Source organism: Petromyzon marinus, chromosome 4 (genome assembly GCF_048934315.1).
Source record: "Petromyzon marinus isolate PM22_M1 ecotype Great Lakes invasive population chromosome 4, UKy_Petmar_22M1.pri1.0, whole genome shotgun sequence".
NCBI classification, from domain to species: domain Eukaryota; kingdom Metazoa; phylum Chordata; class Hyperoartia; order Petromyzontiformes; family Petromyzontidae; genus Petromyzon; species Petromyzon marinus.
Genome location: NC_133670.1, coordinates 21307570 through 21329583, shown reverse-complemented (window position 1 = coordinate 21329583; position 22014 = coordinate 21307570). Strand labels below are relative to the sequence as shown.

At 44.9% G+C, this 22014-nt stretch overlaps 2 protein-coding genes across 2 annotated transcripts in view; both read right to left on the bottom strand.

Moving 5' to 3' along the window:
- Positions 1 to 11528, bottom strand: part of LOC116938422 (uncharacterized) — a 30039-nt gene extending 18511 nt beyond the window's left edge. Inside the window, exon 1 of the mRNA XM_032945537.2 lies at positions 11147 to 11528. Within this exon, the coding sequence (XP_032801428.1) occupies positions 11147 to 11171 (25 nt within the window). The 5' untranslated portion in view covers positions 11172 to 11528. The remainder of the gene's footprint in view (positions 1 to 11146) is intronic.
- Positions 11529 to 16466: 4938 nt separating this feature from the next.
- On the bottom strand, positions 16467 to 21988 carry MAIP1 (matrix AAA peptidase interacting protein 1). The gene is made up of 5 exons (XM_032945541.2): positions 21396 to 21988; positions 19282 to 19353; positions 18608 to 18734; positions 17808 to 17952; positions 16467 to 16899 (listed from the first exon to the last, which is right to left on the bottom strand). The coding sequence occupies exons 1-5, from the start codon at positions 21939 to 21941 to the stop codon at positions 16821 to 16823; spliced, it is 969 nt and encodes a 322-aa protein (XP_032801432.1). The 5' UTR covers positions 21942 to 21988; the 3' UTR covers positions 16467 to 16820.
- Positions 21989 to 22014: the final 26 nt, after the last annotated feature.

Here is a 22014-nt window from a genome sequence, read left to right as displayed (position 1 = left end):
TGATATGAAGCGAGGTGTTTTATGACATCGTTTTGTGCAAGAATCACTGCCATTAATACAGTGATACAGTGAAATGCAGTGAAGTATTTGATGACTTCGTTTTGTGCAAGATTCACTGGCATTAAATTTACACAAGATACAATTATACTCTGCTCAATTGTTTCGTAAATATTACAGCTTCCGTCCTAGGGCGGGAAAATAAGCTCGTATATACATGATGTTCTGCGTCTAACAAAACAATGGTTAAGGATTTAATACGTACAGCACTGTAGAACATTGATTTAATATCCCATTGTATTGTGATTGAATCATCATCACCACCGCCACTCAAAATATATTGATAATACGCAATTGACAACACAGGTCTCATCGCACAACATCCAGAAACACAAAACTTTCTGAATTCAAATGTGCACAATATATATTGTCACGTGCCTCAAAGATAGAAAGAGTAAAATAAACAACCGGCACTTCCAATCGCAATATTTATTTATATGAAAGCCCTTTGACATCCATAGCCTTTTAGAAAAGATGCTTTGGATCCGGTACTAAGGCAGATTATGTATATTCTATGGGTCTTTCGGTAAAGCCACGTAGATAGAAAAATAATAAAAAAATATATCACGATCGAAACGTCGTGATATTTTTTTACGTGGCTTTACCGAAACACCCATAGAATATGTATTCCTGCAGTCTCGAAAGTTTTAAGTCAAGATTTCACATGTGTACCTATGTGACGTACGTGCGAGTGTATCTGTGTATGCACAAGCACACAATAGGCCTTAAAGTTCACAAATGCCTACATAAATAAACCCAGATATTATCCAGCTCGAGGAATGTAAGTTCCCCTCGCGGTCGACACCTACTGATGTGTGTAGCTACACAATACATGGGGTGGGGGAGGGGTGGGCAGGGTTCACCTTACCAACGCACAGGTGATGCGTGCACCACGCGCAACATTCCTGGATGCTGACGTCACTCCCACGTACCTGGTTTGCCTGAAGGCTATTTATAGGAAAGGCAAAACGCCCTTTGTGCGTTCCATCTCCTGTCATTTCCAGTTTCTTTACGGTTTCCTACCTTTGCTCGCTGACGTAAGCAAAATGCCACCATGCACGTGCCAAGCGCATTTCTGTGCGGGGTTGCATTGCTAGGGACACACGCTGTTATTTGCCCGTCAGTCAGTCGTGCGGGGTTATCTTTTTTTGTTTTAGCAACCTAGAAATAATATAAAGAAAAATGCACCTTTTCGTGGATTTTTAGGATTCCTACTAACAGTTTCTTTAACAACAGTTACAAACAATCTCTGAAACAGTGTAATTCTGTGAAACGTGTTCATATGGATTTACAAAATAATCTTTGATAATAGGTTTTTTTTTGTTACTGGCAAAGGAGGTCCCAAAATAATCTTTACAAGTAATAACTAACTTTAAACATTTGGTTCAGCTATTATATATTTGCTATTATTTTTCAGAACTCTACATTTAATCTGTGGCATACCCCGTATTGTCATATACACATCTCTGTTCTCAAGCTTATTAAACATTTTAATTACTCTTTGGTCCTTTCGGTAAAGTCACGTCTAAATTAAATTAAAAATAATAGAATACGACGTTTCGATTGCAACAAGCAACCATCCGTTACAAATGAATGAGAAAACAAACATAGTAAACTTGGAAATATAATGCAATACAACACAACAGTCAACACCCCACCTGGTTTATTACGTTCTTCTAAAGATTGCTAAATGTGAGAGAGACAAAACATAGACACGGAGACACAGAGACACACAGACAGACACGGAGACACACAGACAGACAAGCTTGTGTCAAAGATTGGTTAGCCACAAATATAATTCCCAAGGGAGTAAGATAATACCATAATACAGTGAGGGAAAAAAAGTATTTGATCCCCTGCTGATTTTGTACGTTTACCCACTGACAAAGAAATGATGAGTCTATAATTTTAATGGTAGGTTTATTTGAACAGTGAGAGACAATAACAACAACAAAATCCAGAAAAACGCATGTCAAAAATGTTATAAATTGATTTGCATTTTAATGAGGGAAATAAGTATTTGACCCCCTCTCAATCAGAAAGATTTCTGGCTCCCAGGTGTCTTTTATACAGGTAATGAGCTGAGATTAGGAGCACACTCTTAAACGGAATGCTCCTAATCTCAGCTTGTTACCTGTACAAAAGGCACCTGTCCACAGAAGCAATCAATCAATGAATCAGATTCCAAACTCTCCACCATGGCCAAGACCAAAGAGCTCTCCAAGGATGTCAGAGACAGGATTGTAGACCTACACAAGGCTGGAATGGGCTACAAGACCATTGCCAAGCAGCTTGGTGAGAAGGTGACAACAGTTGGTGCGATTATTCGAAAATGGAAGAAACACAAACGAACAGTCAATCTCCGTCGGCCTGGGGCTCCATGCAAGATCTCACCTTGTGGAGTTACAATGATCATGAGAACGGTGAGCAATCAGCCCAGAACTACACGGGAGTATCTTGTCAATGATCTCAAGGCAGCTGGGACCATAGTCACCAAGAAAACAATTGGTAACACACTACGCCGTGAAGGACTGAAATCCTGCAGCGCCCGCAAGGTCCCCCTGCTCAAGAAAGCACATATACATGCCCGTCTGAAGTTTGCCAATGAACATCTGAATGATTCAGAGGACAACTGGGTGAAAGTGTTGTGGTCAGATGAGACCAAAATGGAGCTCTTTGGCATCAACTCAACTCGCTGTGTTTGGAGGAGGAGGAATGCTGCCTATGACCCCAAGAACACCATCCCCACCGTCAAACATGGAGGTGGAAACATTATGCTTTGGAGGTGGAAACATTATGCTTTTGGGGTGTTTTTTTGCTAAGGGGACAGGACAACTTCACCACATCAAAGGGACGATGGACGGGGCCATGTACCGTCAAATCTTGGGTGAGAACCTCCTTCCCTCAGCCAGGGCATTGAAAATGGGTCATGGGTGGGTATTCCAGCATGACAATGACCCAAAACACACAGCCAAGGCAACAAAGGAGTGGCTCAAGAAGAAGCACATTAAGGTCCTGGAGTGGCCTAGCCAGTCTCCAGACCTTAATCCCATAGAAAATCTGTGCAGGGAGCTGAAGGTTCGAGTTGCCAAACGTCAGCCTCGAAACCTTAATGACTTGGAGAAGATCTGCAAAGAGTGGGACAAAATCCCTCCTGAGATGTGTGCAAACCTGGTGGCCAACTACAAGAAACGTCTGACCTCCGTGATTGCCAACAAGGGTTTTGCCACCAAGTACTAAGTCATGTTTTGCAGAGGGGTCAAATACTTATTTCCCTCATTAAAATGCAAATCAATTTATAGCATTTTTGACATGCGTTTTTCGGGATTTTGTTGTTGTTATTGTCTCTCACTGTTCAAATAAACCTACCATTAAAATTATAGACTGATCATTTCTTCGTCAGTGGGCAAACGTACAAAATCAGCAGGGGATCAAATATTTTTTTCCCTTACTGTACATGGCAGAAGCTTAAAATTAGTGGGCGAATTTTATGAAGATCTACATTACAAAATAAATCCCTATAGGCTGGCTGACTGAAAGTACAGGTGCCCAACCCCATTAAGAACAGTTTGTGTGGCTGTCTCATCAGCAGGTATATATCCCGGAGTTATCTGTTGTGCCGGTTTGTGACTGGGAGGAAGCTCCAAGCAGATGACTTCTGAGAGCACTGGCCAGGCCACTTTGGTCGTACGTGCAATGTGCGAACAGTTAACTCTGGTGAAAAGTGCTTTTAATTGATTTTTAAAAAAACATTTTATGTGCTTCAGTTCATAGGTTAACTGTCATTTCTAATGATCATCGCAAGTCTTTTTGAATATATATTATTGTACCATCCAAGGTATTAACAGTAACATTACATCTGTTAATCATCAACTTGAAACTACTAAACACCATCTCCTGTTACTAACAGAAATGAAGATTTCACAATCATCTGACCTCTCACACTTACTGTTCCCTGCCTACAGCCTTGGTTCAAAGGTGGAGTTTGCTTACAATTTAACTTATATACCAGCAACCTTCTGGTGCTGAGATTATTTCCCTTGATGAATTTAATGCCCACAGCACCACTGTACATGTGTAATGTAGCACTCAGAGACGCTGTCTTGCTTAAGCTATATATTTATTAAATATTATAGTCGATGACACGGTCCGGACCACGACTCCCTACAGCCGCTTCGAGCACCACTCCGCGCTGCCTTTTATTCCCCCTCGGGTCTGCCACGCCCCTTTTCCCCGAACTCTCTCCTTGGCCTCACTATAACACCCCGGGGGGGTTCCATCTCTACCCCTGTGTTGACTCCTCAACTAGTTACCTCACTTGACCATGCCTGTCCTCATAGCTGCAATCATTATTTATGGCCACTAGGCCCCGTACTGTCCTTACACATGGTTACAAGAAAGTCAAACAACCTTAATAACCATGCTACTTGCGCATAGCAGATTAAATCTCTGATCGACCATATGTCTGTTTCTGACATCTGACCCAACTCCATACACGGTTGACATTACTGCACCAATTGGCACATCTAATTGCTGTATAATACCACTCTTACACATAAAATGTACAAAGCTAAAAACATTATTTCCAGTTACAACAATGTTTATTTGTGTATGTCCCATCACTTATATTCTAGCTTCCCAGGGTGCACAACCTTTGTTTTGCAACAAATGAGACATCAACATGTACTTCGGCTGTTACAGATATTATTTCTGTGGGCATGTCAACCTTTATCCATAATTTCCGAATGTTGGCAAAGTTAGTTCTTCTCTGCGGTTCAACTTGAACTGGCAAGCAGAAGTGTACAGAATTTTAAATAAAAAGCAGATAAGAGATGGTAGCACTCTATCTCTCTCATCTCTTACCAATTGCAAAGATACACGGAACACACGTAGCTGTGTCATCAAGCAAGCAATACTTGACTTTGTAAACCATAAGAGCAATACACTGGCATCGTGTCCAGTTGGCTATCATCAATGCTGGTCGTTTGCATGATCGCTTTAAAAAAAATTCTGCAAAACTTTATTTCCGCTAATCAAGCATGAACATGGCTCTGTAAGTTTTGATCAAAAGACAAATGCCAATCTCTTGATTTGGTCCAGCAGACTTCACTCTTTCACCCCATCCATGCTGTCTTCAACCAGGTGAAAAGGCTCCTCTTTATGTTTTTTTCCCCCTGTACAGTACTGCTCGACAAAATATGAACAGCAAAGTAAAAGTAAGTGTGCTTGGGTAGGATACATCGCGAGATGATAGCAGATAGATGAGACTGACGGAGTGGTAGCCAGAGGAGAAAACACATAGGACTAAGATGGATTGTTGTGTACCATGAGATCGTGAAGGATGGTCACTTTGGGGTAGCCTTCATCCAGCAGTAGAGCGATCAATGCTGCTGATGATACACCATATTAAAGGGAAGTGTTTTTCGTTTTGAAAGCAAGTCACAAGCATAGCGAGTTTTTGTTACTGTGCCAACGACTCAAATGCATAATAATGCAACAGAAACACAGACTCGGGTGATTCTGATTGCTATTGTTGTTAATGGTCATGCTGTGCACAGACTGGCTATACCCCGGGGTACCAAATAATACTCCAGCGCTGTCCTACCAGACAGTCTCGTCCCTTCACCTGATGAAGGCCGCTTGTGTTGTGGCCGAAACGTCGTGAGAATATTATTGGGTTATTTTATTTTATCAATTTATTATTTTATTCTCATTCTACGTGACTTTACCGAAAGAACCAAAGAAGATGAATACAAAATACCCGAGGCAATTAAATACTCTATTTCTGGGACACTATTTTTTTTTCCTGGGGTGTTACTTAACTCCGCGACTGGGGTACCAATCAATCCGAAATCAGTGCCACACTCCGCGATTTCGAAACGCCAAACATCAGCATAAAAAAATCCGTTATCAAAAAATTTAACTTTGAATAGTGCATCGTGTACAGCTCGTCGAGATTGCCGCATCGCTGACCATCACCAGACTCAAAATGACTGCATCACGGACATTATGCGAGAGCCGGGGTACTATGGTACCACGGGGTACTATGGTACCACGGGGTACTGCCATAAGGTTCAATTTTCACTGTTGGCTCAGGGCTGCTGCAAAGGGTTACTTTGCTATGCTTAAAATTAATGTGTCCTTTAAGTGCGGTGATTGAATAGAGTTAATGGTTATAAATCAGTTCAAACATTGTAAAACTCAACAGGTTCCCGGAATAAGTGATCAAGACCATATTTTACAAGCATTCCATGAATGTTGCAAGTGCAATACAATACAGGACTGTACTGAAGTAAACTTTGCTTTCAAGGAGACCTGTTCCCACACGCATTCAGAAACGCACACCGTAAAGCACAGAACAAACATCAAGGCATCAAAATAAATCCGAGAAACCACAAACTTGACCTTTCAAAACCCAGTGTTCGTGAGATTAATGTTACTTCCTTTTAAACGGTGAATAAGCAAACAGTTGACACACGTCGACTAATCACCGAATGCAAATTGTTTAGTATATGCATGGGTACGAAGTTACAGTCCATATATATAACGAAATGCAATGTCGATTTAAATAGAACATAAACGTACCCACACTTAAAGAACCGTACAAAAACAGTGGGAATACAGAACAGTATTTATTTAGAGAGAGGCGCGTAGTCAATCATAAGCAGAGGAAAAAACAAAGCTATTGAGCTTGGACTTGAATCGGCGTATGCAATAAAGGGCATGGATGGCTGAGGGAGTTCCAAACTACATGGGCAGCATGGGAGAATGTGCAACTTCCCAATGAGTTCTGAATTGATACTTCTTCACATGACTTGACACCAATAGCACTATCAGGATAAAAATGAGGAACAAGATTTAAAAAAAGCCTTGCTTACTTCAGTGAAGAGTGCATGGAGGGGCGAAAATTGAGATAGAGAGGAGAGGGAGGCATGGCAAAGTCCATGGAGTATCTTGAAGACAGAAAGTAAAATCTTGAAAAAGATAAAGGACTGGATTGGGAGGCATAAAATGGACTGACGTATTGGGATGATGTGGCCTTGATTACGGGAGAAGTCTATCAGCAAAATTTTGGGATTATTTAGAGTTTGCAGATGACGGATTTAGGAAGTTTTGAAGAGGAGAGTCGCAAAAGTCGAGTCAGGATGTGATAAAGGCATGGATGAGGGCCTCTAGTTGTAGCTGGGATAAGGAAATGGCATTTGACAGTTGCACAAATGAAGCAGAGAGCTACTTTAGTTTGAAGATTTGCATATAGGCATGCCCAACAAATACTCTACTAAATGTGTTCTAAATACAGAATCTTGTCTTGTTGGAAATCTGAGAATATATATTTAACAACAAATACATAAGTTATGCTAATAACTATGGGATTTTTTTCAACTGAACAAGAAACAAAAAAACCTGTATCACAAGTTAGATGATGTTTTACATAGTTGGGGTTAATTCAAATGCAAATTTGTCATGAGTGTGTAGCGTATATGAAATTAAATGCTAAACATGTGTGCACAAAGTCTAAATGTTAGTCTCAAGGTAACTACTGTGCTGCAGGAGATCGCTCTAGCTTGCTTCTCAGGGTCATAAATGTTATTCACCTGATGAAGTTTTCTTGATAATCTGACACGAATCCCATATTCAATCCAGGTGACTGCTCATTGAGACAATATACAGGCATATATTGACTACATGCGTGGGCACAGATTTTTAATACAGTGTAGATGCCATTAGTAAGGCTTCTGTACACAACATACCAAAAAAGCAGCTACTATGCTGTAATTTTTCGATTTAAAGCTTTCGTGACTGCAGGGATTCATATTCTTGGTTCTTTCGGAAAAGTCACGTAGAAGGGAAATAATAAAATAATAAAAATACAACAAAATAAAATTATCACGACGTTTCGGACGCTGTCTTTCTGACAGCTCTGTTTCCTCACCTGAGGACGGCTGCTTGCGTTGTGGCCGAAACGTCGTGAGAATTTAATTTTATTGTTTTACTTTTATTATTTTATTATTTCCCTTCTACGTGACTTTACCAAAAGAACCAAGAATACTATACTGTAGTTTCAAGTCTGTGTATAATGGTGGAATGATTTCAATATTTAGAACACACGGTGCTAAATGGACATGTGATCATATCATCACCAGCCGTGATTAATACACTGCTGGATGAACGTCTCCAAAAGCTGTCGCCAACTCTGGGATGCAACAATCGATGTAGCTGAACCTGTATGGGCGCTGATTTCGCACTCCATCGTCTTCTCTTGGGTGTGTTACCTCCTTTGGATGTGACCAGGTCGTTCGCCCCAACTACTTGTGACGTCTCCAGCCCAAGGACACTTAATTTTCAGACAACAGGATGTCGTACTTCGAGTCCATCAGTTCCTCTTTCAGCCACTTAATAAAACTCAAAGCATGCATTTAACCGTGCTTATTTTGCGAAGATTTCAGCTTGTGTTAAAATTGTATTTGTGAGTGTTCACGTCTCTGGATCCGAGTCATAATAACTGGCCATGCTTAAAACCGTTCTTCTTTCTGCACATGCCTTTATTGCTTGTCATTGTGACAGTATACAGTAGTATCGTGAATCGTGAATGCTGTATTGGACTTTATCAAGTTAAATTAATGTAAATTATTATAAATCCCTGTGCAGCAAACGTAATAGACCGCATTCAAGTCTGTGAAACGTTTACGTGCAGCACCATAAAGTATAAATTTAGCTAACAGGGTTGTATTGCACTGTAGATAAAGATCTTTACACACAAAGGTTGAAAGTTCAAATCCAGATCAACGACGACCCAGTAACATCATTAATCCAAGTAAGAAGAGGTTTTACCCTATTAACTGGCACAAAAACTGACACCTTTATTCAAGGCATCATGTTTGCAATAACCACAACACAAGCAGTCAAAATGCAAACAAAAAAGACAACTCTGATAATATTATGCACTGTCCTTGAATTTGATTGGTCCACACCCGAGACAGCTTTTCTTAGAGCCTAGTCTCCATTGGTGTTGGACCAGAAGACGCCAAAAGGCGTACAACTCAAAAACAGCGCACTATCATTAATCCAGTTGATAAAATTACTACAACTTCATGGGAAGTCAATTGAGTCGTGGTCTTATAATAATTATCTGACCCTACGATAGGAATATGGCATTGCCAATACTGGCCCAGGAGCTGCAAAGAAATGAGCTCCGTTTGTAGTATGCTTTTGATACTCGTTTATAAACATCAATACGAGGAAACACTGTAAAGCTAACGGTACTGTAATGTATTATAAAGATAAACATGATATAAAAAATACCCACGTAGCACAATAAATGCCTTAATTCCAATTAAAATGGGCGCTATCACGCATTACAAACTGTACCACACACTCCTTAACATCGGCTCTAAAGTAATGTATTCGTCTACATTACGTCCCCTTGCGTATGTGTTGCAATTGCAATGATTACCAATCTAAAACTGAGTGACGCCGAAGGAAGACCTCTTCCAGGGAAACACTGCTGATCAATCTACTGGGTAACTGTAAGCTGTGTACCTCGTTTCTCCTAGGAGTGGTTCTAAATCGGTTGTCTTGTGTTACCGGAAATCAATTGGAAAACAAAACCGGTAAAACCCGTCAGCGGTATGCCGCACGTTTAGAAATGTGAAGAGCAGCACATATATCTTCTTCAGATCGTTTAACTGAGGCCACAGGGAGATGCTGTGGTATAAAGGTGAGAAAAATGGAGTTGCAATGCTGAGGTAACCGGTTCCATTCGGCTGGGCAGCATTTGCAATCATGATCAGTAATGTGCTTGCATTCCCTCCACCTCTGTCCACGAAGCAGTATATTAAGTGCTCGAGTCGGTGGACTGACAGATTGCGCGTGGTAGGATAAAGTGGGGGTAATGCTCACCTATTCTTTCAGCGTGAAAGTACGTAGGATGGAAATCCTCCCTCGAAGTGGAGGGGGTCCTTTCCAACCACCAGTGGCGTGGGCAATGCAATTACCGGCCTGCACCTTAACCTTATTTTACCTTTTGCCTTAACTGAGAAAGAACGGAACCCACGAGTGAACTTATTTGGGCATTCTGTAAGGAAGCCACCGTTTTTTTTTCCCTGCTTCTGATTTCTATTTTGCTTTATTGCTTGTACTTTTTTGCCTTTTGTTATTTTCGTGAACCAGGTAACTCTCTTGTTAATTACTTTAATACTATCCTGGTCTCTTGAGTACTCACCTGATTAAATAAGGTAAGCTTGACAACTTGTAACTTGTAGGCGTTGGTGATTTAAGAGCCTGTCCGATGGCCAATCAGAGTTGCACGCCACCGTGCCGTTTGTACGTTCTAGTGGTTGGTAATTGCTGCATTCATTCCGAATATTCCACAGGTCGTGGTTACCGGTATACCAACCCTACTTTATAAAGGGTGGCCCATGTATTGTGACCCCAAATCCTTTGCATATTCATTTCTGTTTGAAATACACCTTACTTAAAAATATATAGTTTTAGGGAATTTCAATAGGGGGTCACCATGCATCTGCACCACCCTGTACATTTGGCTGAGTCGAGGCATCCAGTGTGATGGGGTGTTTTTTTTTAGACTGTGGAGTTCCCGCGATATTGCTTTCCACGATACGACTGTACGGCGATCCCAAATTTCACAATGTGATTGTCGCGATACGAGTTTCTTATTGACTTTGCAACAGCATATTGGACCTTTCTTTTACTTGAGCGCGTGTAAATAAAGAGTTCCCTCGACGTTCTTCGACTGCAACGCACTCGGCAATAAGCCTGCCGCAAGTCTTCTTAAATCATTGCAACTTCACATCAACACACGCGTTGTCCTCTACGCAGCACATCAGCACTCCGCTGTAATCCAATACAAGCTACTTATACAATGGTGACGGCAGATAAGTGACACACTACCAATTCAATGAACAGCTATCGATTTACGACATAGCGCGATGTTTTCGACCGCAACAAAATTATGTTTTTAGTTTTTTTACAAATCACGCCGTGACGATATTTGCGTAATGAACGACGATACGAGGTGTCGATGATCGAGGGGAGACATCGTCGGTCACATTGCGACGCCCCTCGGTACCTTGACGCGAGCCTCTCTTGGCCATGGCGATGCAGCTCGACGCGGTCGAGCCAGGCAGGTAACGCGTCTTGGGGTCAGCCTCGGCATGAACGTCTTCCCCTCCTTCTCACTCCCTCTCGGCGGCGTCCTTCTGCCTGTCAGCTTGAGGAACTCATCTCCACGCTCCCACCCACCAACCCCCCTCCTCGAGACGTCTTCTTCACTCCTCGACTCGTCTTTGTCGGCGAAGCTCGCAGGCGAACGCCCGAGTTGTCCGTCTCGGTCCCGTCCCTTGTCACAAGCCGCTCAGCCGCCGAGAGCCACGGCGCGAAGTGACAGCGCGGCGCAGGTGAACGCGCACAGCATTCAAGTCACACCTGTTGCAGGTGGATGGGAGGTGGGGAGGGAAGAGGTGGGGCGGGCTAGGTGGGGGGGGCTATGGTGGGGGGAGCTAGGTGGGGGGAGGGGAGCTAGGTGGGGGGAGGGGAGTTCCTCTTGCCCCAACTGACTCTGCGCTTGCTCAGGATGTGTCCACGTCAATAAAAGTGCGGCGGCGACCTGGTCGAGTTCAGCGGCTCGTGACGCCACATCCCCTCCCTCCCCACCACCCTCCCTCCCCACCACCCTCCCTCCCCACCAACCACCTCCCCACCACCCTCCCCACCACCCTCCCTCCCCACCACCCTACACCCACACAAGGACAAAGATCCCACCCCCCGTATAGCCTGCAACAGGCTGTTGGGGCAAGTGCTGTTAGCGAGTAGCACACCTATGAAGGCCGGCACGGCACACGAGGTTGGTGGGTGGCCAGTACCACGCCCGGCCGCCTTTGTCTCTCCCCCACCCCCCACCCCCACCCTAGTGGCGATATTTAACTATAAAACCAGGTACTCACTTGAGGCTGAGTCGACCTAGGGGAGGCCCAGGACCGGTTCAGATAACCGTCACCGGTGTTGGTGGCCGCGAGCAGGGAATCGAACTCGGGTCGCCGCCAGGTTCGTAGCGCTAACCACGACAATTACCGCTCTCCCCACCTATGGGGCCGTCCATATATGACGTCACGCGATTTTTGACGATTTTTGACCCCCCACCCCTCGTCACACGGCGTCACAAAAAGTCAGACCCCCCCTCAAATATGACGTCACAAAGCTCTGCCCCCCCTCCCCAAACCATATTTCCATTTTTAAAATAAAACATGCTTCAAATCGCTTTAAACTATTGTCATTGTAGTGCGTATTTGATGTGACGCTGCACTCTGATGTTGTAGGAGAAAACATTTATTACAAAGTCTATTTAATTAAGTAGAACGTGTTGTCTATGTTTATTTAAAGTTGCGCATTTTTATGTGACGTCACATTTCTCACCCCCCCCCCCGTCACACATCGTCACAAATGTCTGACCCCCCCCCCTAGGTGCGTGACGTCATTTATGGACAGCCCCTATCCCCACACACCACCCCCACGCTCCCCACAGTCCCTCCCACCCCTAAGCCCCCCGAGCAAGAGCCGCGGACCCCGCCCGGCCGCACCTCTCGCCGGGACGCGCGAGTCAAACGCCCGGGTCGCCTAAGGGGCTGGCGCCTCCCCCCACCCCATCGCTAACGTGGTGGCAGCGGAGGGAAGTATTCGGAGCACAGCAAGGCCGGTGCGGAGTCGTGCCTGCGGTGCGGTGTCGTGCCCGCGGTGCGGTGTCGTGCAAGCGGTGCGGTGTCGTGCAAGCGGTGGTGTCGTGCATGCGGTGCGGTGCAGTGCATGCGGTGCGGTGTCGTGCAAGCGGTGCGGTGTCGTGCGCGCGGTGCGGTGTCGTGCAAGCGGTGCGGTGTCGTGCAAGCGGTGCGGTGTCGTGCGCGCGGTGTGCTGAACTTGGTCGGCGACGGTGAAGAGCAGGCGGTTCGGCAAAATGCAGCATTCAAGAGCAGCACAGCGGTGAAGTGTTTCCTGTGTTTGAACTTCTCTCGCAGCGCACGTAGCCAACCGTGCTCATCTGAGGTGCGGAGGGAAGGACAACTAAGCACTACAAGCAGTTCTAAAGAAATTAGCTGTCAATCGGGATCATTCTAAAGTGCATCATGGCTCCCAGTGGCTTCCTAATATCACAAGAGCGTTCCAGACGGCCACAGGGCAAGAAAGTGCGCGATGCAATGACCGTCAGTGGCTGGCAAGTGAACAGCAGCAGTGCACGAAAATGCAGCCGTGGTGGGCAGCATTCAAGAGCGGCAATGCAGCAGTGAAGTGCCATTCAGCAGTTCAAGTGCGGCAGTGCATTGACGTACATCGATGAAGTGTAGACCAAGTGCAGCAGTGCAGGAATCCAGACTCAGTCTGCCACCGCTCAGTGCAACTTGCACCTTTCACTGAACTCCTGCTGGTGTGGGTGTGCGACACACTGACAATGATCCGAGGAGGTGGATTGTTTTATTTGCATTGCGACTTGAATAAAATCTACGCTTTTAATCCCCCAATCGGAAGCTCGTGTGCAAGTGTTGGGTGGATTGATACATCGCAGGATCGACTCCGGGCAAGGCTGGCAGCATCGGATTTTTCATGGTTTTAATCAATAAAAAAAACGATCATCTCAGATCGCCAAAAATCCGGTTGTATTGCCTGTTAATCCCTCTAATTATAGCCCCCCCCCCACCAAAGAGAAGACAAACAACAACACATTCCGCTACAAGATGGTCAAGTGGTCGCAAGACACCGATGGAGTCTTGGCTGTCCGATGGCAGCGAGTGGCCAGAGCTGCAAACGGTCTCCGTCAAGCTGTTTCAGCATCGCCACGTCCAGCGCCGCATCCGAGAGGAACTTCTTCTCCACCACCGGCCTTCGTTCACTCTCCAAGCTGAGGAACAGCCCGAGCGTGCGGTCGGTGGAGAAGCTCGTCTTCAAACTTGATTTGGTGCTTTCGCGACTGCAGAAATTACTCGTTTTTTTTTCGGTAAAGTCACGTAGAAATAAGATATAATAATAAAATTACATAATGGCATACGACGTTTCGATTGCAACGCAATCATCATCAGGTATAGAAGAGCTAAATTTGAGAGGAAACGCAGAACCGCAGATATATACTTAGGTGTCTGTGTATATATCTGCGGTTCTGTTTCCTCTCAAATTTAGCTCCTCTATACCTGATGATTGCTTGCGTTGCAATCGAAACGTCGTATGCTATTATGTAATTTTATTATTTCTTATTTCTACGTGACTTTACCGAAAAACCAAAGAGTAAGCTCGTCTTCATCAAGAGCAACATTCCCACCTTCGACGGCACGGTTGAGATGATCGAAGAGGACAGCGAATCCAATGACTGGCGCCGATTGGCGACTTCACTTGATGGATTAAAACCATGTTTTCTTTTCGACAAAATCGTTTTTTTATATATATAAAACCAATAACCCGAAAACATTTGCAAAAAAAAATCTGTTTTTTTCCACTCTTGACTGGGAGGGCTTCATCCAGCAGTGGATGGATCCATAGCTGATGTGAAAAAAACGTGTTGTGGTTAATTACAGTACTCTTACTATGCTCACCGACAGTGACGAATTATTAAAAACACGTTCACGTGCCACATTTTTCACGCTGTTGCCAACCTGATTTTGCACGATTTTTCAATGTCAGTCTTCGCAAAGTGTAAAATGTAACGTGGCTTTTCGGCCGTTTCATCAAATGTAAAATGTGGCTCTTCACGTCTGTCAAAGATTACCCGCCACCTCCGATGAGCACGGTTGCCTACGGACGGTGCGAAAGTTCAACATAACAAAGGTATATTTAGAAACATGTGCTTCGAATATTTGGCTGTTATAAATGTCAACATAAGCCACTTTGTCAATCATTTGCAGCCAGGTCGCTTCTGAAAGAGCCATATAGCTTAATGGGCCTTGATTGATAAAAAAAACTTTTTTTTTTGCTTCAAACGCCCACGCAGGTGTACGTACCTACAGTATTACCACGTCATTTATGACCAGGCGATACCCCATTAAAATGTCTGTGTGTAGCATAGGAAGGACCTTAACCTTCATCAGATGGAGAAGTGGCAGGACTCGTAAAATCAACATGTACCGCGTTCTAGAATTTCCAGATGACAATGACGTTGGCTGTTACTCACGCATCCTCAAACATCCTAACTTCTCCACCTGCCTACACACGCGCTAGCTTGCACACACAGGAATGACGATAACTCACAATGGTCACGCGCATTACTGCAAGGCTTTCAGAGAAGTGTCAAACCGACCATGCCCGCATTGAAGCCAATGGCATAACTTGCTAGTAGCTCGAAAACCATTATTACGATACACAAGGTGACACCTAGTCTTTCGCGAGCAAAGGACACCTGTTAATCAGTCCACGTTCGTATAGCACCACCTGGCGGTGAAAAAACAAAGCAGAGAATAATACATTTAAATGGTTAAAGGAAACAATTTGAACATACAAATAAAAACCAATTTAATTTCGAGCGGCTGATTTAAATACACGTCGGTATTGTACTATATACGAGTCAACGAATCATTATCGGTATGAGTTAAACTGGAGTTTTCCAGTTAGAGAACAATTACTTAAGGTGGATCGGGACCAAACAGAAAAAAATAAGTGCATTATTTGTACTTCTGGAAAACTAAACTTGATCATGCAATGCAACATACCAATGTCTCTGCAAAATTAACATTAACCAACGACTTACTCACCATGACATGGATCAGAACCAAGAACGGACAGAAATTGAACAAAAGCCGAATTACTGAAAACAAATTAAGACGGGAACACATTAAGGAACAATAAATCATGTAGTATCCCATCTGGAAGGGGCTGGAGCAGGACCACATTGGTATAAGAGATGACGGCCAATGGACACGATTGGTGAAAAGGGCAGTGAAAGGAAAGCACCAAAGGATAACCACTGCTAAGAGGAGCAATGTGGAGTGAAATGTATGTAGGGATGGGAACAGCATGGAGTAGCCTTCACATCCAGGAGTCGCTGATTGTACCATGTAACATTAAAATGCTTCTTACAGTAAATTATATGCATAGTGTCCCTTTTGAAAACTTAAAGTGAACAATCGCTTCGACTTTCCATGGTAATGTGCATCTGCTGATATACATGCCCTGGAAGCAGCAAAATGGTTGCCCTATAATGTAAATTATAAACAAATTAATATATCTGCAAATTATAACAGTGAAGCTACAATGTGTCTACCCTTAGCATATATAAAACAAAGACAGGCAACACGAGCCCAGTCTACATTTGAAGAACGTTTAACAGATTTTCATAATAAATTAGCCATTGTCGACCAACACAATGATAACACCATAAGTATTTAAGTATTAATGAACTCAGAACAGCACTGCAATAATGAAAATCAATTGATTTTATTAAAATTAAAATGCTTGAACCCCACCCACATTTAATGACGTTAAAATTGTACAAGTTGACCAGGCAATTACATCTGGCAAGTACATTTATAGTTCTACTATTTCATTCTCCGCAAAGAATATCTTTCAGAAGAAAAAAAGTTTCAAACAAGTGTTCACAAACCAACTCCCACTTAAAATGAGGATGCAGGGAGCCTCTTCATCAGTGGTCGGCAATCCGATGCAGTGTGCAGCGAGAGAAACGTGAACACTCCTCATTGAGGCAACTGCACCTCTTCAAGCCAAAGTTCCAAACGTTCTCTTCCACGGACTTGTTCCCATAAGTGGCTTCAAGTCTACTCCATCATCTTCCAATGTACGAGGCGGATGACAGTCCAGTCTGCATCCACACCTTCCGTAAATTCACGGCGAAATCTGAACAATTGAAAATGGACGTGATGTTAAAATCCAAGCAGAATACAACAAATATTAAAATTCCCTTCCAGGTGTTCTTGTATTACACTTTAAAAAGTTGACCAATATTTGGAAACGGTCTGCTGGTGCCAGTAAAAGCAAAATTTAATGCCACAAATTAATCAGTTTACCAATTAACAAGCAATTATCAAAATAGTAGTATTTATATATACACACCCAAATAGGGAAAGCACCATGACAAATGTTTACATGTTTTGTTGAATAGGGTATAATGATCATTAAGGTATATTAAATGCAAGTGTGCGATTAGCCAGGTGAATATTTTTGAAGCGCAAGTCTGTATTAACCGTGGATAAAATGAAAAAATCATATTTGCTCTTTCCTATTTTTATAAGACCGCTCATAGCATAAGTGTCCAACTTTCTTCAAAATAAAGTTTACAAGTGTATTCTGAGATTGATTAACTAAATGTATGAAAACCACTGGGAGTGAGAACACACAAACTATACTGCATACATGAAACTGCAACGAAAATAATATAATATAATTGTTGTACATGAACACCCCTGTGTTACAATTCAATCTGGACAGGACACAGGCAAAGTGGCCACCTGCTTCCATGGAATATATCACATCAACGTGCGCGCTAAGATATTTTGCAGAAGGCACGTCTCATTGGCCATACTTCATGCAAGTCAGTGTGGGTTGCAGGTAGAAAGCACAGACGTCGGGGCATAGAATTACAGGACGAGACGTTGCTGCAACGCCCTCTGTTGACAAACTACATAGCCAACCCCCCACCCAGTCCTATTTGGCATGGTCACCCATCCGGACTCCACAATATTTAGCATCATAGATCTGATGAGATTGCACGCTGACAGATGAAGTCGTAGGTTTGTTGTACGCACTCGTAACTGGCCGTGGCAATTCTCTGCGTGTTGTCCTCATCTTCTGCGGAAAACGTGATAATCTTCATGCCAGCCAAATCATTGTTAGGCAAACTTGCACTTGTCAAATACCAGAATCTCATGAGGATGTTCACGTAGCGCCGACCTGAAAATAACAATGTGTCGCCGTTAAACACCTCTTACATTAACAATGTGCGAAATAACTGACAATGTACATAAATAAAAAACAAAATTATAGTGTATACACTTACAAGGGTGGCGAAGTGGTTAGCATACCACACTATGAACCTGGTGATACAAGTTCACTTCCAAGCCATAGTAAACATTTATGCCGAGTGATATCTGAACTAGTCCAGCCACCTTCACCAACCCGCACTGACCAGCATGGTGACGTATGGTCAAACACTCAAGTCTGAAACGGCAAGTAGAAGCCTTCATCCAGCAGTGGCTGTAAATATACAATTAAAGGCAGCTTTAAAAAAAAGTGCACGTGTCTAAATAAGCTTGAGCTGCAATGTTTACAAACAACTGAAGGTTGTCTCAGATGATTGATCACCAACGCATCCACAAAAACCAAATACGAATGCATTCACTCCATTTTCTTAGACCCGAATGAATTACATTTTTGATCTTGAGTGAAAAATAGCAATACAATTTATGCAAGTGCCACCTTGTGGCCAAGGAGAGAAAATGCATAAAAAGGAAAGTGCTGCAGTCGTTTGAAACGTCATTTTCGGGGTATTTTCACTCCAACATAAGTGCACGAATAAAGTACAGATCCAGCTCTTATGGTGCATTACCGCTATTATCGTAGTAGATGGCTACATCGTCAGTTGCGGAGTACATGACATCCTCCAACGGCACGGCAAGTTGCCTCCGCTGGCTCTCACCCATCAAGCTGCACTTGTGGCGCAACTCTTCCAGGGTCTGTTGGGTGAAGAGAGAGTTGTAACGTGTGCTCGTCGCCTTCGTGGTTCTACTCATGGCACCCATCTGCCAGTGCTTTAAAAACAGCTGGCTTGTTTGTGTACTTGTTGCGGAAATTAATGAAAAAGTACAGCCCTTGTGCAGCAGCATGATTAACCAAAGTTTCACCCCACACCATGTGGCTCATGTGGGTTACGTGACCACACTTCACACAAAAATCAGACTAGCGTGAAGGCAGGGCGCATAGACGTACGATTGATTTTGCCGCACTGCGCTTCGCCCCCCCCCCCCCCCCCAAGGATCCCCCCCCCCCCCAAGGATCCCCCCCCCGCAGCTACCTATGATGAGCTGTTTTGTATCGTGATTACCCATCCAAACAAATTTCGAGGTTCAACCCTGCTTGGCTTCCAAGATTTTGGCAATATAGGGCACATTCTGGCCAATTTGGCAACATACAGCACATACTTAATACTACGCACATCCATTAAATACGTGTCCAAGGTCTCAGGAAAAGACATCCATGGAGTGCAGGTGCTGCTGTTCTTACATCTTCATCCATGAGTCCTTGAAGTTTGTCGAATTTGCTCTCGGCGACGAGTGAAGACACGCAAGAAAATGCCTGCGAAAAAAAGAAATTGACGTTAATGCGCTGCCATATCTTGAACAAACAAAAACCTTCAGCAGTTTAATTGATGTACGGGTCAGTCTCCTTTTGTTAATCCCCTGCTGGATGAAGGGATCTCCCCACACGGGTCGTGGGGGGTTCACCATACTTCACCACGCCGACCAGTGCGGTTCGAGGTTCCACAGCAAATATTACCTGTTGTTATGCATGGAGTTCGCCCAATCCAAATCACTATCCAAGACGCAATCCTGCTTAATCCATCCGAGACCTATTAGAGCACGAACAATCGTGGCAAAATTGGTCATGCGCGAACATGAATAAAATGTCATAAAACAAAGAGACAAAAATGTGACGGGCATTGAAACCGCAGGTTTAGCTTGCCAACAAAGATCAGTGCAAATGTAATTAGCGCTGCTGTATTGAGCGGAGTTTGCTCCTGGTTGCGTGCAAGCGCGAACTCTGGAATTCCTGGGCTGATTGTCTAGGTCAGCGGTCAGAACTCCCCACAAGTTCATGGTGATGACAAGCGTGGCTAATCACCGACCTACCAACCCGCCAGGGCTGCACCTGCATCAGAAAGCCCTTTCAGGGAGATTAAAAATAAGTTGTGCACCACTTATCTTTTCAAATGGGGCAACGAACAGTCAACTGATAACCGCGAATGACCTGCAGTGCCTCAACTGTTTAAAAAGAGGTTAAGCACAATACAGGAGAAAACGCGTAGGATTTCGCGACCAATATATGAATTCATTCATCCACCCCCCCCCACCCCTTTGGCACGTGAAGGGCTCACAAGTTACGCCATCGCATCTACCGCTCTATTTAAGGGCCGAAACAGGATTTCGCCGCAAATCTGGCCGTCCGCTTGATAATGCTAGTTGGAATTATTGGCGAAACGTCGTACTCAAGATTGTAAATGTTGTGTGGTTACTCTCCAACACACCAGGTGTTGCTGTACTAGTCACGAATTGGCACGTTCTGGTTAACGCGACAACCCTTACCAACTAATTGGCCGACGGGTGGCGGCGGGTTTGACGACGCATTTATATTTACGCGATACAACCCAAATATTACGGACAATACAATGTCCATCACACTGCATTTGCTCAGCGAGGGGGTGGTGGGTGGGATGGTTGCGACCTCCGTCGGCAGGCCGTAAGCCATCGTCATCAGCCATGGTCAATCCACTGCTGGACGGGAGGCCTCTCCCAAAGCCTCCACCGGCTCACAAGACCCTCGCGATTTAAGCAGCCAAAGCCGGGACCCGCACACGAGCAGATGTCACTGCACCAGCTCTACCGGCAGACGTCTCTGTCGGCCGTGCTTCCCCCATTCCTTGACCGCCCTGAGCCGGTGTTGACAATTGCACATTCCCGTGGCGGGAACCCGTACATCCAATGAGTACAAGGCCATTTCGACTTAAAAGTAGTACTTGGTTGTATAGACTCCAAGATAACATTGCCCGAGAGAGCCTTGGGTCCAACAGTCGGCTCGGCTCATGCGATCTGAATGTTTGACCTTGCTTGCTCGCCGGGCACAGAAGCGAAGCCACAATTGCAGAGACATTGTTGCAATAGAACAGTGAAGACCACCGTGCATCAGCGAACGTCCCTGCACGGTTACGTTCACAACAGCCCCTTGTTGTCAACCTACAGCCGAATGCGTGCCCCCCCCCCCCCCCCCCCCAAGGCGTTAGGCCGTCGTGTAAGGGTCATTTGACCATACTTCACACCGCTATGGTCATTGCAGGTCGGCGAACGCAGCGCGCACAATGCTGTACAACAATACAATAAGCGGGCTGTGAAGTCGTCCTCATCGCTACTCACAGCGCCATCAACTCAGCCGCGTTTAAACCCCACGGTGGTCGCCCATCAAAGCACGCGCTACCACAGGCTCAACAATCCGCTTAGCTTTCGATATTTGACCATATCGAGGTGTGTGTGTTGGGGGGGGGGCGGGTAGAGGTGGCAAGGTTACAGCAGCAACAGAAATGCGGAGGCGATCGATGCCTCGTGGCCGCGGTTGTTCGAACGCACTTGCTTTGCGCCGTCCGTGAACTCCTCTATGGTGAAGTCGGGGTCAAAGTAAGTCCTCACGAGGAAGAATAGGAACTTGTGCTTGAGCCACGCGCCGGGACTGGGGATGGCCATGAACATCATCCTCTTCTTCTTGTTATTGTTGTCGGCCTTCTTCGCCGGGCCCGTCGTCTCCTCGCCGTCGTCGTTGTCGTCGTTTTGATGCCCCGGGCTTCGACCGTAGAATCTCCCCGGCGCGGCCGCACCGCAGGGGCCGCAGAAGCCGTAGGCGGAACCACGGGCACCGCTAGTCCCGACGCACGGAGACCCTCGGCACGCGGTGCCAGGAGTCCTTGAGAGCGGCCGCGACCGCGAGGAGAGACCGAGGCTTCTGCTCAGGCCCAGGAGGGCCGAGCGAGAGGCGCCGATGCGACCCGCGGAGACGAACATCGGGGCCGCGTTTCTGAGCCGATGGCGGTGGATCTCGTGGTGGTGGTGGCGGCGGCAGCGGCGACGATAATGTTGTTGATGATGATGATGTTGTTGTTGCTGCTGCGTTGACAGCATAGGCACAGGGGCCTCGTCTCCGTCAACGCCGCTTTTATAGCGACCCCCACACCCAGCCCCCCCCACACTCCTG